This window comes from Haliotis rufescens, unplaced genomic scaffold, assembly GCF_023055435.1.
Source record: "Haliotis rufescens isolate VD_foot unplaced genomic scaffold, xgHalRufe1.0.p SCAF_1, whole genome shotgun sequence".
Taxonomy (NCBI): Eukaryota; Metazoa; Mollusca; class Gastropoda; order Lepetellida; family Haliotidae; genus Haliotis; species Haliotis rufescens.
Genome location: NW_025963779.1, coordinates 80,139,631 through 80,159,002, shown reverse-complemented (window position 1 = coordinate 80,159,002; position 19,372 = coordinate 80,139,631). Strand labels below are relative to the sequence as shown.

At 42.9% G+C, this 19,372-nt stretch overlaps 1 protein-coding gene across 1 annotated transcript in view; it reads right to left on the bottom strand.

The window, feature by feature from the left end:
* The window catches only part of LOC124143806 (arrestin domain-containing protein 3-like), a 43,639-nt gene extending 30,244 nt beyond the window's left edge, over positions 1–13,395 (bottom strand). Inside the window, exon 1 of the mRNA XM_048401867.1 lies at positions 12,469–13,395. Within this exon, the coding sequence (XP_048257824.1) occupies positions 12,469–12,586 (118 nt within the window). The 5' untranslated portion in view covers positions 12,587–13,395. The remainder of the gene's footprint in view (positions 1–12,468) is intronic.
* Positions 13,396–19,372: the final 5,977 nt, after the last annotated feature.

Genomic DNA, 19,372 nt, shown 5'->3' with positions numbered 1-19,372 from the left:
GCAGGGTAATGAACATGACTAATTGTAACGGAAAGTTAATATACACAACGTAATACAAATATTGCTATTAGTAAAGGCTAGGGAGGAGATGCAGATTTTCTTTGCACGTCCATTTTGGAAATGAAATAGGCAGATACTTTTGGCAGCAGGCGCTGGTGGATTTCGTAGTATTTAAAGTGATATTGGGTGCATAACTAAGGCTTGTGATTATATCAGTTCCTGTCTCAGATCTTTGAAGAGAAGGCATTTCAACAGAAAGTGGTCCGCATCATATGTTTTGTTAGTTTTACAGTAGGTGCACGTTCTTTCTCCGAGTACGGATCTTCCTCCCTCAATCGGAAAGTCATGGGTACTGAGTCTTAGCCTTTAACTGCTTTGTGGTGTCTAATAAGGTGGTTACTTTCAGATATGTTTTAAGTTCTAATATGTTTCCTATTTTCCCGAGGTGTCTGACCTTATTTCAACTGGTTTAGTCTTGAGGAGGTAGCATCTTTTCATATCGCTAGATTGACTACCAAACTATCTTATTTTTTTACCTATTGATACACACACACAAACACACGTGCGTGTGTGTGTTTGTGTTTGTGTGTGTGTGTGTGCGTGTGCGGGCGGGTAATGACTCGTCCCTAAAAGTCATGTGCTTTAATTTATACATACTTATAGTGGGTATACTTGACTTATCCAAACACTTGTTTACCTGTTTCACAAATGCAGTAATCCTCCTGTTGTCCTGTTGTGATTTAAGATCATTATAATGAATAACGAATACATGTATTTATCCAATCCACTGCTCAAGCAGCATTACATTCTTAAATATACACGCCTTTATATCGTATTCTAATTTCGGGGTTAACCGAAAGTTCTGTTGTACATAAGTTGTAGGTTACTATCCTTTCTAACTTTAATGTAAGTATTTTTACGAACCCACCAGAGAGGGATCAAAGGACCCCATCAGAATCACGGCACTCGGTATGTATTTATCACACGTTCGAACCTCAAATCAGATTATGTGATTTAATCACCCACACGGCCATATCGGAAATACGGTCAACGGAGCATTGTGTAAATCCAGTAGATACTATATAAGGTGTTAATGAAATTACAGCCTCCGTGAAGCTTCTTAGCGTTATCCACGCTCGTCATCTGGGATATTTATTGCAGCTGGTGGTCACATTGGCATCTATGAGGTCGGCATGGTGAGAAAGGATAACACACTTAATACAAGCAGAATCAAATTTGCCAACCCTTGAAGTTATGGGCAAGCCATGGTCGAGACAGAATTGGCTCAATTAGAGACACGGACATTGCAAATTTCGTTAATTTAATTTTCAATTAAATTTACCTTTGAAACCTGGTTGTATGGACAAAGGATGTAGACATAATCCGTATGTTTGTCTGTGAGTCTACTCACGGGTCCGTGGCCTACTCAAACGTAGATTATTTGATGTATTAAGAAGTTCACTGTAGCCAGGCTGTCTCGTGCGTTGTATGTAAACATGATCAAACTGAAAATGTTCCACTGATGTACAATGATACCCAAAACAGAACCCTTTTTGGAGAAATTATCCAGTGAGACCCCAGACCGTACTCTTCTTGGATAAAATATCCAATGAGACCCCCGACAGTACCGTTCTCGGAGACGTTATCCAATGAAATCACAGACAGTGCCGTTCTTTGAAAGGCATTTAGAAGTGATACACATGAGGAAGAGAATCTGTGGATGTCAACTTCTTTGTTATGAAAAAAAAAACATTTCGGAGTATATACTTACACCTTCATCGGGTGAATAATGCTAAGAAGCAGAGACATATATATGTACATGTAAGAACAACAAAAGTAATAAGTTAACAAAGGTGGAGACTTATTGAAACCCAAGACAGTACCGTTCTCGGAGACATTATCCAATGACACCCCAGACAGTACCGTTCTCGGAGACATTATCAAATGACACCCAAGACAGTACCGTTCTCGGAGACATTATCCAATGACATCCCAGACAGTACCGTTCTCGGAGACATTATCAAATGACATCCCAGACAGTACCGTTCCCGGAGACATTATCAAATGACACCCAAGACAGTACCGTTCTCGGAGACATTATCAAATGACACCCCTGATAGTACCGTTCTCGGTTACATTATCAAATGACACCCCAGACCCTATCGTTCTCGGAGACATTATCAAATGACACCCCAGACTGTACCGTTCTCGGAGACATTATCAAATGACACCCCAGATAGTACCGTTCTCGGTTACATTATCAAATGACACCCCAGACTGTACCGTTCTCGGAGACATTATCAAATGACACCCCTGATAGTACCGTTCTCGGTTACATTATCAAATGACACCCCAGACCCTATCGTTCTCGGAGACATTATCAAATGACACCCCAGACTGTACCGTTCTCGGAGACATTATCAAATGACACCCCAGATAGTACCGTTCTCGGTTACATTATCAAATGACACCCCAGACTGTACCGTTCTCGGAGACATTATCAAATGACACCCCAGACTGTACCGTTCTCGGAGACATTATCCAATGACACCCCAGACTGTACCGTTCTCGGAGACATTATCCAATGACACCCCAGATAGTACCGTTCTCGGTTACATTATCAAATGACACCCCAGACTGTACCGTTCTCGGAGACATTATCAAATGACACCCCAGACTGAACCGTTCTCGGTTACATTATCAAATGACACCCAGGACTGTACCGTTCTCGGAGACATTATCCAATGACACCCAAGACAGTACCGTTCTCGGTTACATTATCAAATGACACCCCAGATAGTACCGTTCTCGGTTACATGATCAAATGACACCCCAGATAGTACCGTTCTCGGAGACATTATCCAATGACACCCAAGATAGTACCGTTCTCGGTTACATTATCAAATGACACCCCAGATAGTACCGTTCTCGGTTACATTATCAAATGACACCCCAGACTGTACCGTTCTCGGAGACATTATCAAATGACACCCCAGACAGTAACGTTCTCGGAGACATTATCCAATGACATCCCAGACAGTACCGTTCTCGGTTACATTATCAAATGACACCCCAGACTGTACCGTTCTCGGAGACATTATCAAATGACACCTCAGATAGTACCGTTCTCGGTTACATTATCAAATGACACCCCAGACTGTACCGTTCTCGGTTACATTATCAAATGACACCTCAGACTGTACCGTTCTCGGAGACATTATCAAATGACACCCCAGACAGTACCGTTCTCGGAGACATTATCCAATGACATCCTAGACAGTACCGTTCTCGGTTACATTATCAAATGACACCCCAGACTGTACCGTTCTCGGAGACATTATCAAATGACACCTCAGATAGTACCGTTCTCGGTTACATTATCAAATGACACCCCAGACTGTACCGTTCTCGGAGACATTATCAAATGACACCTCAGACTGTACCGTTCTCGGAGACATTATCCAATGACATCCCAGACAGTACCGTTCTCGGTTACATTATCAAATGACACCCCAGACTGTACCGTTCTCGGAGACATTATCCAATGACACCTCAGACTGTACCGTTCATGGAGAAATTATCCACTGAAACCCCAGATCATAACAAGATATAAAAACCGAGCAGAGAACATTTTCATCCTCGGAAAAATCACTTGTGTTCAAATGAACGTTCAATAATCATTATTAGCACATGTGTGCGAATGATTGATATTCTCGTTTGGCGAGGAATGGCATTGTAAGTTCCTGTCCGACTTCCTTAGTGACGCCAGCCATTATTCCTCATAAAGACTGACATCTGTAAGGTCAGCCAATCAGCGCCTATGTGTCAGCTCGTGCACCCGCGTCTATCACATCGCGAGATAAACATGGGCGAACTTCATTCATTTGATGCGAGAATTAAATTTCTTATATTGATTAAGAAATATTAACATACGTTCCACAACCTTCAGCTAATAGAAGTGCAGATGTATGGAAATCCTAAAATGAAAATATGAATGGTGTATTTCGGCAATAAATGGTCACTGCCACGTTAATCAGTTTCTGAGTAAGACATATTTGGTATAGAACAGAAAAAGGATGTCAGGATTTACAGAAAACATTCGGTCTACATATAACTTCAATATTAGTCATACACCTCACTTCCAAATATAGTCATATTTATCACAAATTAGAGGAACGGAACTATACATGAGTTTAATTTAGTTTTAAATTACAATATCCACTGAGTCCACATCCACATGCTCCGGGCATGCTGGCTCTGTTCTTATGTTTATCAAACTGTAATTTAAATTACATCAATCATTTATAGATAGTAATAATATATATTTATCGGAGGACATGAGAATAAACATTCTACAAAATCGAAGCCGGAGCTTTACCCTTAGACTTCCCTCGTTCTCTGAGGCATAATTATTAGAGTAAATCCTAACTTCTTGATTATATAAATAACAGGAACAAGTTGTCCCTATAAGAGACAGGCTTCGTTAGATTGTACACTCATCTAGACTATTGCCAATTATAAGGATAGAATTATTCTTCCATGGAATTATTATTCAGTACAGTCTGGGTGCAAGGCTACTTTACCCGGTAAGATAGGTTTTAATCAGACCAGCCTGCCCCCACCCCACCCCATACTCAAGATAATCACAATTTATTACGGTTCCAGGAAGATGTTCATTAGAACATTTTAAAAGAACGCCATCTTACGTTATGATAAATCAAATTTGTCCTTGTGTAGCCCCTCTCTATGAAGCTGTTACGAGTAATAGACTGTAATTATAGCATGTACTGTTTACCATGTGAACACATCTACTTTGGTACGCCTGGCACCAGTGTCCGCCGTGCTGTGTATACGTGGGACCAAGCATTACTACGGGTTACATGGTTATTAACGGTCTTGTCAAATTGATTTGATAAATGGAAGGCATTATTGGGAATCACGCTATCTGGAGCGACCATCGTTTGTGTAGGAGATTAGTCAGAGCTGGGGCAAGGGTAATTGCTTATGACAAATAAGACACGATAGGCCCAACAGCCCAGATACAGTCTTTCCTCAGCCATCGGTACACTTCACACTGAGATTTATTTTCGTTTCTGGACTCCATCAATATTTGATTCAGCTTCGGGAATTTCGGAGAAAGTACTTACTTTACACGAGCTAAGATAGACTTGCACAAGTCTCTAAGGCAAAAAATATTACAATTTCTAGATCATATAAATAATAAGAACAAGTTGTCCCTGTACGATCCGCTTATCAAGACTTGCCTAATCTAAGGAAAGGATTTTCATACACCCATGGACTTTTCATTCAGTGCACCCTTGGAGCAAGGCTAGAGCTGTAGTAGTCTTGCACCATGACCATGGAATATGTTTTCACTCAACCAAAACCAGATTATATTATTCAAAAGCAAGTCTGGCCAGCTCTAGTCCACATGGAGTCAACATCAGGAAAAACAAATCAGAGGCGCGACATTTTGTGTCTTCCCCAGCTGGTCAGTTGGATGTCTCTCCGGTGGATGAAGACACATGGTTTGGGACGGCAACCTAGGGAGGATGTTTTGTCTAATTTCTGTCGCGAACGCTTTCTTGTGGCAGAAAATAAATGAGTAGGGTGTGTGGATATTATTTCAATTACGCAGTAAGGGTGTCTGGACAACAGGTGCATTTTCTCAAGGCGATATTATCTCTACGGCTGAGCTAATACTTCATATATGATGTCGGCCTTGTTAATCTGTGTCCGGGGCCCCGCTCCACAAGGTGTTGGTAGCGCTACGAGTGTCCTAAAGAATTACACTCGACGTAGCGCTAAGATCGCTTTGTGCAAAGGAGCCCAGGAACATAAAACAAATTCAGCACTATATATATATATTTCAAAAACGGATCTGTATATATATTTACTGTAGCGTAGCACCAGGATCCGTTTGTGACACTGTGCCCGGGACTATGCTTATAGTGTAAGGTGGATGGGGTAGATTTTTACAAATAAGTTACAAAACTATTTCTACAATCAAAGGAAATCGCTGCTAAAAGCTATGTTTGTATGTTTGTTTGTTGTTTAACGCCGGGCTCAGCAATATTCCAGCTATATGACGGCGGTCTGTAAATCATAGAGTTTGTTTACTGCAAGGAAAGATTAGTGACAATTGGGATGGTTTCATTTTGTAACGTGAATACGGATATCGTAATACATTTCATTTAGAAAACAACAACATGACACAAGCTGAGAACATGGCACTACAACGTATCTAGAACATGCCGGGCGATTTGGTTCAAATGTAAGTCCTTTAAATCTAGAACAGCCTTAATAGCAGATATACATGCACCTTTAACATGAAGGTGGAACATACAAACATGCACTGATATTGTTCCCTACAGTCAGGTATAAAGACACGTCGCGACCCTTAAATATGCCAAAGACTTGCAGTCCGTATAAAACAATGCAATATCGTTTGAGAAAACAATTTGAGAAAACAACATGGGTGAATGAAGGTGAGTGAGATTTGTTTAACGCCGCTTTTAACAGTATTCCAGTTATAGCTTTATGTGAGAAAAGCGCGAAGTGATGCAGGTCTCAGACGTTTACCACTTTGGTGAAACCCACGAGCACGGGTATGGTCCTGACAAGCCTAGTTCTAAACATTATCGGAGCGAATCGGGTTTCGAACCCACGATGATAGTATTCTGGCGTGCCCAAGCGGCGCAACTCTGCACATCGAAGTGCGGCGCCAGACGACTGGGCCATCCGTGCCCCCAAACAACATGGGCCATCAACGAGGCCGGATTGGTGACTAACACGTGCCACTTCTCTCATGACATAATTTTACTTGTTGATGGCACGTTTGTTGCAGCATTTTAAAACATGTTTTAATGCATATACTGTACTGGGTGCTTTTACTGTTTCACAACATGTGACACGTTAATAAACTATTTTTTATCTTCTATCTTATATCAAGGGGAAATTCGGATACAATATATTTGTAACGTTCTTGTTATAGAATGACGATGGTCGATGCAAGAATTACCACCCTTAAGTCAGAACTTGGTACCTTTGTATACACCAACAAGTTGCATCATGTATCGTGATAGGTAAAGCAGTGGTAACCAAGGAAATCAGGGTAAGAATTCATACAGAATTCTCTTGGTGGGAGGGTCTTTCTATGATATCATCAGTTAAAACCGGCCGTTGGAGTTATGTATTTAGCTCGTCACACCAAATACACGCGATCGAGTTCCATAATAGGCATATTGTGTGAGCTCCATTCTTGACGCGACGCCTAGTGTGTTAAAGTATTGGCAAGTCAAGCCGAGCGCCCGGGTTCGATTCCCGGCATTGTACGATCCGTGAAACCCGTTTTTCACAAGCAGTGTATACGTAAAGCAATGTGATAATATCCTACCAGTTGATTAAAGGCGACATGGGTGTAGGAAGCCAAGACCAACGTTGAAGTCCCTGAACAAACTATATCTTAACTTGGCTTTTAATATATAATTTTGTGGATGAAAGATAAAAGCAAGACTTGTTGACCTATACGTGTCTGATATTACAAAACACACGGGTACAACAAACCTTGTGTTCTCATATGTCCCTATACTGTATAGGCGCAGTTATCAATTCTAAGTACATCTTGCTTTATTTTCGTCAGGGGGCACGGGGGGCTAGCCGCCTGAGGCGCCGCAATTCGCTGTGCGGAGTTACGTCCCTTGGTCACACCAGAAACCTATGATCGTGGGAATCGTGATCCTCGCTGAACATGTTACCACTGAAAGGCAATTCGTCAGTGTCAGTCAACAACCACACAACCAGCTGAGCGCTGGGCATACACCATTAAAGCCCCATCTGCAAATCAAATACATTCCTTGCCATATGGGGATCAAATACACAGTTTTAAAATGTCATTAATCATGTTTTTGTAATGCAACCGTGTAACAGCTATTAAAGGGGAATCCCCTGGGAGCCGTTCGGCCTGGTTCCCTGGTTGGGTTGCTTGGCGCTATATTCCCACTGCTGTTACCATTACCCCCGCTCTAGATAGGACACGTGCTCGCCTAGACAATCACATCGTCTCCAGAATAAAGCCGTGTATATGAGTAAATAAAAATAATGCAATAAACAGGGAACCCTGGAGTATCCAGGAACCCTCAAGTCTCTTAATCTCAGGCTGGGACTGACACAAGGATGAGTAAAAAGCTGATAGACCTGAAAAGTGGATAAGTATGGCTGCTTGAGTTGGAAAGTGGATAAGTGTGGCAGCTAGACAAGGAGATGAGAGTGGAGTTGGGATGGTTGTTTTATTAAATATGTATGTTCTGTGGTGTGTAAGAAGGACTAGTGCTCTCACTGTAAGGCCGATCATGGTTGGTCAACTTTTAACTCGTTTGTGTAACATCCGAGAACATTTCAACTTGATATTCAAGATATTGACGCATCCAGTATGTCTGTATTATGGCCAAATACTGCTAGTCCTTTTCCCAAGCACAACTTGGAATCCATTAATATTTCTAACACATACTTCATCATCGTAGGTGTTATGGAGTAGTAATATTATCAACCACTCTTCCCCGTGAATGCAGGAGTTAATATCCCCACATAGTTTCCGTTACAGATCCTAGAGCATACATTTAATTAAACACCCCATTCTACTCTCATCCCCCTTCTCAGCTCTGGTGGCTTAATTCCATCCCCTGAATTAAGAGACGTGGTGGATCCTAAATACTAGTACTTGAGGTTATCGTAGAATCAATTGTACTTAACCTTGTGCATAGCTTTATTATATTTACTGTATGTTTGCCCAATCTTCACAGAGCATGTCGAAATGGTGAAGTTAACTAACACTACATCACTGGAATGGCAACACTCTGTCTATCTAATACAACACTTCTGTGTTTTCTTTAGTGGATACTGTTTTGCCAATCATGTTCACTGGGCGCTCAGTGCCAGTCCCTTTGCTCTATGTTGGAGAAGCATTGTAATGTAATGAATCATGGTGTATTAAACACTGAGCAGGTGTCATCTTACAAACCACAGCCCAGATCTGCGTCAAGTATATCCATAGTTAATATTAGCCGTGCTACGTGGCAGTGATCATTATAAGGAATGGTGTCTACAATACAATGTATTCTTGCCCTGTCCTGAGGAAACTGCGGTGTCACGGTGACATGGTAAACATATACTGGCACAAAGGAAATAGTTTCACTATTTAAATAAAGCATGGTTAAAGTTGGCTGGTTTGGAAATCAGCTTTATTCAATCCTGTGCCAGTTTGCCAAATGGTATTTACATCGTTGCGTCGCATTAACATCGTTGCATCGTGTTAACAGTACTGAAGGTTGGCTTGGCCGACAGCGGTGGGTTTAGGGGTCTCGACTACGTAATCGATTCACCTTTCAACGTCCACGGCCGCTGTCCTCACGAACGTAAACACCATGTCGGGTCTAATGATGTGTGTTCGCTAGGACTGTGTTCGATTCTCCATGTCGGTTATTTGATTGATGCATGTCTTCACGTGTCTGTGGGGGGCACGGGTGGTCCAGTCGTCTGAGGCGCCGCGATTCACTGTGCAGAGTTGCGTCCCTTGGGCACGCCAGAAACCTATGAGCGTGGGTTCGAATCCCGGTTCGCCCCGATTATGTTTCTAGGTTTGTCAGCACCATACCCGTGCTCGTGGGTTTCACCAAAGTTGTAAACGTCTGAGACCTGCATCACATCGGGCTTTCCTCCCACATTAAGCTGACACGCCGTGATATAACTGGAATACTGTTAAAAGCGGCGTTAAACTCACTCACTCACGTGTCTGTGTGACATCGGTATTCCGTATACATTAATACGGTGCCACTAATACAGATGTTCTGTACATCAATTGTGTTCTTATTAAGTGCGCATATATATGCGCGTTTGAATATGCGTGGTGTGCTCTCTAGACAGACTATGTGCTCTCGTGCATGCGTTATCCATTCTTGACTTAAGAAAACTGCTACTCTCAACAGTGTCAGTAATACAATTCACGTAAGTGTAAACGCTAAATCATAATAAATGCTGGAAAATTAACATGCATTTACTTCAGGCCCAAGGTTCGATCCCCGGCTGCGTCATACCAAAAGACGTTAAAATATGGTACTTGTTGTTACCCTGTCTGGCGCTCGGCATTAAGAGGCTAAAACAAGGACTGGTCGGCTGGGAGTCCGTTTACTGTGTCTGAGTGTGGGGTATTCATGTTAAACAACGGCATGGTATATCAGTAGGCTAGCACTACAAATCGGCATCAGTCCCGACTTGTACAAGCAGCCACACACACAAACGTGCATGCACGTCGCTATATAAGTGCAAAAATCTTGGACGCGACGTTAAACCCCATTTCACCTCTCCTATTCATACATAAACTTAGATATGTCTCCTTTGATCATAATGAGTAAATAACGTTGTTTCAAAACACGCTGAACAATCTTAATTTCATTTCAACAAAATAAAATCCTTAATGCGTCCAGTCAGGCAAACACTCACAACCATTATGAAGAAAATGAGGTTAGGTTTACTGTTACAAGTCTAAATGATTAGCTTATAACATCAAAAGACAGTAGCGACAACCGCGTAATTGGCATGGACGTTAAGGCTATCATTTTCTTTCAATCGTTTAATGCGTTAAATGACTTCGATATACGCTGAGTGAAGAAACCCGAACCATTTGTCCGTAATATGCCCAAGCCGGGTATAAACATGTAATTATTTGGAAAGGACTTTGCACAAATTGCTCCCGGTTGCATACAGATGTACAAACGCAGCTTCCCGATCCAAAAACTCGCCTGCTACATGTAAACACATGAAAGTCTCATCAGTAAACAGAGTGCGGCGTAGGATGTTAGTTCAGGAACGACGTCGGCTTGGGGCCGCTACAAGGAGGTTAGAACGCTCGCCAGAGACAATAATTTCCCGCATGTTTGTTACCACTAGTAGGAGAGGGAAGAAGTCGACGGGTGCTCCTGGCACTAAAGTATGTACGTAAATCTGGACAAGAGTGGTATTGTTTACGTACCATAACTAGGGCAGGAAAGGTTGTTATGGGTAGGTAGTGACATTTAAGGTGGATCGCGGAGGGCGTGATACATTCTGACACAAATGTCATGAAAGGCCTTCTGTTTTATCATTAGTTCCTGTCAGAGCTCTTGTATCCGAAAGGGGTATTCTGTCTTAGCAAGTTTGATTCAAGTTTTTCAGATGCCAGTTTTCGTTCAGTTAACTGACATTATGTGATGTAGATCAATATAGCCATATATGATTCTCTTTCTACAGCGAGAAAATGCCTCACTCCAGACATGGCAATGATTTCAACATCTAAACCAAACTGGTAATTGGCTTCCGACATTGAAGTCTCTCTAACTGACTACCGCAAACAGATGAAAGATGTTTGATACACTGTGAGACACCAGCTTATCTCGGAAGATATTTACTTTTATTTCTGCATTAATTTTAACATAATTAAAGAATTACTCTTTTTAAATCAACCTCTCAAGATACTAATATTGGCACCGCAAGTAATGCTTACACGTTTTACCTACATATACGAAAAAAAGTAGTAAGTAAAGACCTGATTACATATAAAACGTTATCGTTGGCTTCAGGTTTTCTTAAACATGTCTGCATACCACCAATAGCTGTAGGGAAGCTTTGTTTATTTTCTCTCTCTTGTTGTACACACACTGTTATTATTACCTGTGGAAAACTCTTTAGCTAAGAGAACACAATAACAAACAGCTCGTGTGAACGTAACATATCGACATAGTCTCTGACAGGCCTAGGTCTAAAGCCGCGGAAATGTGGATAAAAACCTTCTTAACGCGCACCTTGGAGTGGCTTTCATTACAATATAATGTAAAACGCACGGTGTGCTTAAACTTTCCGAGTACAGAAAAACTTGCTGTATAATTGTGAACATACCAGAAATGGTCTCTTTGAGTCTTAAGATGGACAGAGCCACGGGGGTGTAAAACAAGCGTGCTGCTGGAGACCCACTGGCGCCTTCATACCTCCCCCTCCCCTTGCCCCTCCAGCGGTTGCCCCCACCCAACCCGACTCCGTCCATGTGCTTTACAGCTGTGCAGCCGAGCGCGCGACTAATTTATGACCAACTGCACGATGTGCACGTGTTGCTGGAAGAAGGAATTCGCTATGATTCAAAGGAATTCTTGCACATATCAGTACACATTCTACATGTCATAAAACTGCCCAGTAGTTTGGGAGAAGATCATTCTTTTCATATTGTTGGGAGTGTATACCTTCACTGAGATAAATGATATTTGAAATCGTTCTACTCATGAATTCAATTGCGGAAATGATTCAGAGCTTGTTTAAAATATAGTTCATTTGGTTGTCACATTTTACACTTTATGTTAATCTCATTAATGCAGACTACACAAGCAAATACAATTATTCAAATAAATGTTGGTTAACATGTTATTAAATCACCATTAAACATACCTTTTAACTTTACAGGTTCATTCAGCTCCAAGATCACGTGACCCTGCAGCATCTGTCCCGCAAAATAGACGCCTTGAACATTGCTCAAGGCTATCTTAAACACACTGAGTTTCCCCATTCTGCCTTGACGTCTTCAGTAAGTTGGTAAAATGTTGGTATTCCGCTGATAAAACACCGAAGTAGTCAGTCACATGCACCAAGGTTTCGTGTTGCACAATTTAAGTGACATGAACTTTTGAAGAATGACATCACTTGTAAATTGTTTCCGGTGAAAGAGTAGCTTTAATTCCCAATTGGCGACTCGATCGGTAGATATCTGCCAAATGAACAGGCGGTAATAACATTAGATGGCACCTTAAGTGGATCCTCTTGTGTTGTTTATGGTGTTGACAAATGGTCCACTGAATAACTAGGCTATACCACTGAATGAAGAATGGAGCAACTTTGACAGTATTGCACTTGCAGGTAGTTCCGTTAATGTATATCCACGTCTTCACATTGAATCCACATTCATATTTCATCCAATGACTTCTCTTCTCAAAACTTTCTGTTGCTGAAGAGTTGTGATAATTAGGCACTTGTGTGAGCTCTTACCGTTATTCTCTCAGTAGTGAAATATCTAAACCAGATTCCTTTGAAAGTTTGCTACTTCGTGAAGTAGCAGGCAATTAATCCATATATTTCCTCGTATTCCGCCGATCTTGATTGAAAATTGTCGTCTGCTCTCGTGCACGAAAATACTCTCGGAGCCGGTGTGTAATCTCTACTCCTCACTGAAACTTCCCTGATCTGTACCCCTTTTTGTAGGCGAGAAGTGGTGGTGTTAGAAGCATTATCACCTAGACTGCTCAGCCCCCGGTCGACATAACAGCCTCCACAGATTATTCCCCTGCCATGGCTTGCAGCTTTGTGGTCAACCAGCCGCGGGGAATTTAGATCACTTTCGCTGTTTGCTATCTACAGCCAATCAGATGCGCCGCTGGGAGGTTTTGACAAATTCCATTGGCTTGTTCACTTCGAGACATCTGATGCCTCGTACCTTGGTGTTTCATGGTAAATTTATTGCACTCCCGCTCCGGTTAACTGACAAAGAAAGGACTTTCAGATGGTACAGAGCTGTTGTGCAAGCGAATAAATGTAGGTATGACAGGATAAAGTTCTTAAGCTATCGACCCGACGAAAGACGGGGGACATAATACAGAAGATGAAACGTTCCCAAGTGAGTTTCGCACATGTTGAAATTTCAAGATGTTTGGCAAGGAACGCTGCCCTGAGAAGATTGCCAACACAAGGTCTTTTGACAAATTTGGAACGGTTAAGGAACATATTCTAAAATTAAATTTATAGTTTATACATTGTTACCTCACCTGTAGTCACAACGTGTTCCAAAGGATCAGTATGATGTTGAACAAGTTTAACTGGTTCCGTATGAAATATTGTTAGATCTTACTTTCTGAACTGCAGGGATGTTTGGAGAAATCACTTGTTAGCTGCCATTACAGAATAGTATAAGGGACTGTTCATGTTTATCAGAACTAGTGGTTATTGTTGACAACTAGTCCATACGGTTATGAAGATGTGGTAGTAATTACTAATTCTTAGAACGATCGTATGTATTTCAACTTGATGAAACACATCCGCAAAATCCAGGTATGATATATATGTTCTGCTTAGATCACCCTGCCCAAAACACAGTTGTGTGATATGACGCTTGGATCCACATATATGCCTGGTAAACTCACCCTCCCCGAAACACAGTTGTGTGATATCACGCTTAGAGTAAACTTACCCTCCCCGAAATATAATTGTGTGATATCACGCTTGGATCCACATATATGCCTGGTAAACTGACCCTCCCCGAAACACAGTTGTGTGATATCACGCTCAGAGTAAACTCACCCTCCCCGAAACACAGTTGTGTGATATCACGCTTAGAGTAAACTCACCCTCCCCGAAACACAGTTGTGTGATATCACGCTTAGAGTAAACTCACCCTCCCCGAAACACAGTTGTGTGATATCACGCTTAGAGTAAACTCACCCTCCCCGAAACACAGTTGTGTGATATCACGCTTAGAGTAAACTCACCCTCCCCGAAACACAGTTGTGTGATATCACGCTAAGAGTAAACTCACCCTCCCCGAAACACAGTTGTGTGATATCACGCTCAGAGTAAACTCACCCTCCCCGAAACACAGTTGTTTGATATCACGCTTGGATCCACATATATGCCTGGTAAACTCACCCTCCCCGAAACACAGTTGTGTGATATCACGCTTAGAGTAAACTCACCCTCCCCGAAACACAGTTGTTTGATATCACGCTTGGATCCACATATATGCCTGGTAAACTCACCCTCCCCGAAACACAGTGGTGTGATATCACGCTTAGAGTAAACTCCCCCTCCCCGAAACACAGTTGTGTGATATCACGCTCAGAGTAAACTCACCCTCCCCGAAACACAGTTGTGTGATATCACGCTCAGAGTAAACTCACCCTCCCCGAAACACAGTTGTGTGATATCACGCTTAGAGTAAACTCACCCTCCCCGAAACACAGTTGTGTTATATCACGCTCAGAGTAAACTCACCCTCCCCGAAACACAGTTGTGTGATATCACGCTTAGAGTAAACTCCCCCACCCCGAAACACAGTTGTGTGATATCACGCTTAGAGTAAACTCCCCCTCCCCCGAAACACAGTTGTGTGATATCACGCTCAAAGTAAACTCCCCCTCCCCCGAAACACAGTTGTGTGATATCACGCTCAGAGTAAACTCACCCTCCCCGAAACACAGTTGTGTGATATCACGCTTAGAGTAAACTCACCCTCCCCCGAAACACAGTTGTGTGATATCACGCTCAGAGTAAACTCACCCTCCCCGAAACACAGTTGTGTGATATCACGCTTAGAGTAAACTCCCCCTCCCCCGAAACACAGTTGTGTGATATCACGCTTAGAGTAAACTCCCCCTCCCCCGAAACACAGTTGTGTGATATCATGCTCAGAGTAAACTCACCCTCCCCGAAACACAATTGTGTGATATCACGCTTAGCGTAAACTCACCCTCCCCGAAACACAGTTGTGTGATATCACGCTTAGAGTAAACTCACCCTCCCCGAAACACAGTTGTGTGATATCACGCTTAGCGTAAACTCACCCTCACCGAAACACAGTTGTGTGATATCACGCCTGGATCCACATATATGCCTGGTAAACTCCCCCTCCCCGAAACACAGTTGTGTGATATCACGCTCAGAGTAAACTCACCCTCCCCGAAACACAGTTGTGTGATATCACGCTCAGAGTAAACTCACCCTCCCCGAAACACAGTTGTGTGATATCACGCTCAGAGTAAACTCACCCTCCCCGAAACACAGTTGTGTGATATCACGCTTAGAGTAAACTCACCCTCCCCGAAACACAGTTGTGTGATATCACGCTCAGAGTAAACTCACCCTCCCCGAAACACAGTTGTGTGATATCACGCTTAGAGTAAACTCCCCCACCCCGAAACACAGTTGTGTGATATCACGCTTAGAGTAAACTCCCCCTCCCCCGAAACACAGTTGTGTGATATCACGCTCAGAGTAAACTCACCCTCCCCCGAAACACAGTTGTGTGATATCACGCTCAGAGTAAACTCACCCTCCCCGAAACACAGTTGTGTGATATCACGCTTAGAGTAAACTCACCCTCCCCCGAAACACAGTTGTGTGATATCACGCTCAGAGTAAACTCACCCTCCCCGAAACACAGTTGTGTGATATCACGCTTAGAGTAAACTCCCCCTCCCCCGAAACACAGTTGTGTGATATCACGCTTAGAGTAAACTCACCCTCCCCCGAAACACAGTTGTGTGATATCACGCTTAGAGTAAACTCACCCTCCCCGAAACACAATTGTGTGATATCACGCTTAGCGTAAACTCACCCTCCCCGAAACACAGTTGTGTGATATCACGCTTAGAGTAAACTCACCCTCCCCGAAACACAGTTGTGTGATATCACGCTTAGCGTAAACTCACCCTCACCGAAACACAGTTGTGTGATATCACGCCTGGATCCACATATATGCCTGGTAAACTCCCCCTCCCCGAAACACAGTTGTGTGATATCACGCTCAGAGTAAACTCACCCTCCCCGAAACACAGTTGTGTGATATCACGCTTAGAGTTAACTCACCCTCCCCGAAACACAGTTCTGTGATATCACGCTTAGAGTTAACTCACCCTCCCCGAAACACAGTTCTGTGATATCACGCTTAGAGTAAACTCACCCTCCCCGAAACACAGTTGTGTGATATCACGCTCAGAGTAAACTCACCCTCCCCGAAACACAGTTGTGTGATATCACGCTTAGAGTAAACTCACCCTTCCCCGAAACACAGTTGTGTGATATCACGCTCAGAGTAAACTCACCCTCCCCGAAACACAGTTGTGTGATATCACGCTTAGAGTAAACTCACCCTCCCCGAAACACATTGTTTTGTGATATCAAGCTTGGATCCACATATATGCCTGGTAAACTCCCCCTCCCCCGAAACACAGTGGTGTGATATCACGCTTAGAGTTAACTCACCCTCCCCCAATCACAGTTCTGTGATATCAGTGTAGAAGCTGAAGACAAGAGATGTAAAGCTACCAGAAAATATCAACACATTTCACTGAGATACCATTACGTTGTTTACGAGTGAACTCCGTTTTTATAAAAATATCAAGCTTCTTTCGTAATAGCATACTTCATTAACCATAGTAATGTCACAATGATTACGGATATGAAGATATGACTTCACTGACAAGAGATCATGAGGCAATCTCATTAAAATCAGATCTTAGTTCTCGCTATTACTAAACAAAGATCTGAGGACAGCCCATTACGGATCACGTCAGAACGACCTTTCATCCGACCAATCAAAGCGTCGCTTACCAGATCATGAAAGTGACAGTCGGAATGAGTTTTCTAATCATGCAACCTCGAAAACGTTAACACGGGGTATTCCGTTACGGACTGATTCCGTCCAAATTATCGTCTATCTCTCGCTTCCGCGGGATAAACATTTGAACGAAGCAGGCGTTGCACAGTACGCGGGAAATTCTGCAATACAATCGCAACAATATATTTGACATTCCGGAATGTTCGTTGGTTCAGTTTTGAAACTTTTAATCGAAAACTGTGTCAACATATTTTTCAAGCGTAGTCTGAAATGGAAGTCGCCAGGTTGAAACGAGTAGCGTAAAGCTCGAGAGAGCTGCAATCTCATTAACTGATACCGGCTTCTGTTTATTCGTTTCAGTGGTCGGTCAAAGTTCGCGAAAGGTCATTCTGACGTGAGCCGTAATGGGATGTCCTCAGATCTTTGTTTTGCGGAAGCGAGAACATAGATTCTGATTTTAATGAGATTGATCATGGGGTGATATCACACTACAGGGCAATCTGAAAGGATTCCCAGAATATGAACATGTACATAGACCACTGACATTTGAGACATTTGATCAAAATTAATACCAAGTCGGTAGTACGTAAGGTGCCATTGACGAAACGGAATGAACGTAATAATAAGACGAGATGTGTCATCGTGTACATGTACATACAATACTGCTCAAAGCGGCGTTAAACCAAACCCACTCACTCACTTGTACTCAGCTATATGAGTAATAGTGAGTGAGTGTGGTTTTACGCCGCTTTTAGCAATATTCCAGCAACATCACGGCGGGGGACACCTGAAATGGGCTTCACACATTGTACCTATGTGGGGAATCAAACCCGGGTCTTCAGCGTGACGAGCGAACGCTTTAACCACTAGGCTACCCGACCGCCCCATATGAGTAATAGGGGAGAGCTGAACTATTGGCGCAGTAGTCTTGCGATAGTTTAAACACTGCCGGGGCCATATCGTATTACTTGTACCATTATTTAACCATATCGTAATACTAAGTTCATCTTCCCGAGGGGGGCACGGGTGGCCCAGTCGTCTAAGGCGCAGCGATTCGCTGTGCAGAGTTGCGTCCCTTGGGCACGCCAGAAACCTATGATTGTGGGTTCGAATCCCGGTTCGCCCCAATTATGTTTCAGCACCATACCCGTGCTCGTGGGTTTCACCGAAGTGGTAAACGTCTGAGACCTGCTTCACTTCGGGCTTTCCTCCCACATTAAGCTGACACGCCGCGATATAACTGGAACACTGTTAAAAGCGGCGTTAAAACCCAACTCACTCACTCACTCATCTTCCCGAGGCAAGGAAGTTAACTGACTATAAAAGACTTTTATAGTCAGCTAACGCCCTTGTTTCGGGAAGATGTAATGAGTTGTGTCTGCAGATCTCTCATGACTCTCTCAAATCGGATACCACAAAGGCAGACTTTCAATTTCATGAACAGACCATGGTAACCAAGGCTAGGTGCTGCGAGGCCGACAGCTGACAGCCGACAGCCGAGTACGGGTCGGAAGGAAGTGGGAACAGGCAAACAGTGGCTGGTAGTTACTCGGTAGTCGTGGGGCGTGATTCTTGATGGTCTCCGTGCTCTCTCCCACATCTTTCAACCAACATTTTCTTTCATTATCTTTATTATCTATTTATTCTATACATAATTATCTCATAAACTATCGATTTGTATTCTGCAGTCAATCCTTGCCTCGATGTTCACACGACCACTGTCACAACCTTCCTGCCAACCTGGGTAGGGATGTCCAGCAGGACAAGTGTTGACCACACATTCCCATGTCTGCCAGGTATATGTCTTCGTATTTCCTTTGAACATGTTTGTTTGTTTTTGTGTTGTTTAACGTCGCATTCACCATTCCAGCTATTTTGTGGCGGCCTGTAAATAATCGGGACCGCCTCCGAGGTCTAGAGGTGGAGCGTCCGCCCGGAGAGCGGAAGGTCTGGGGTTCGATCCAAAAAACG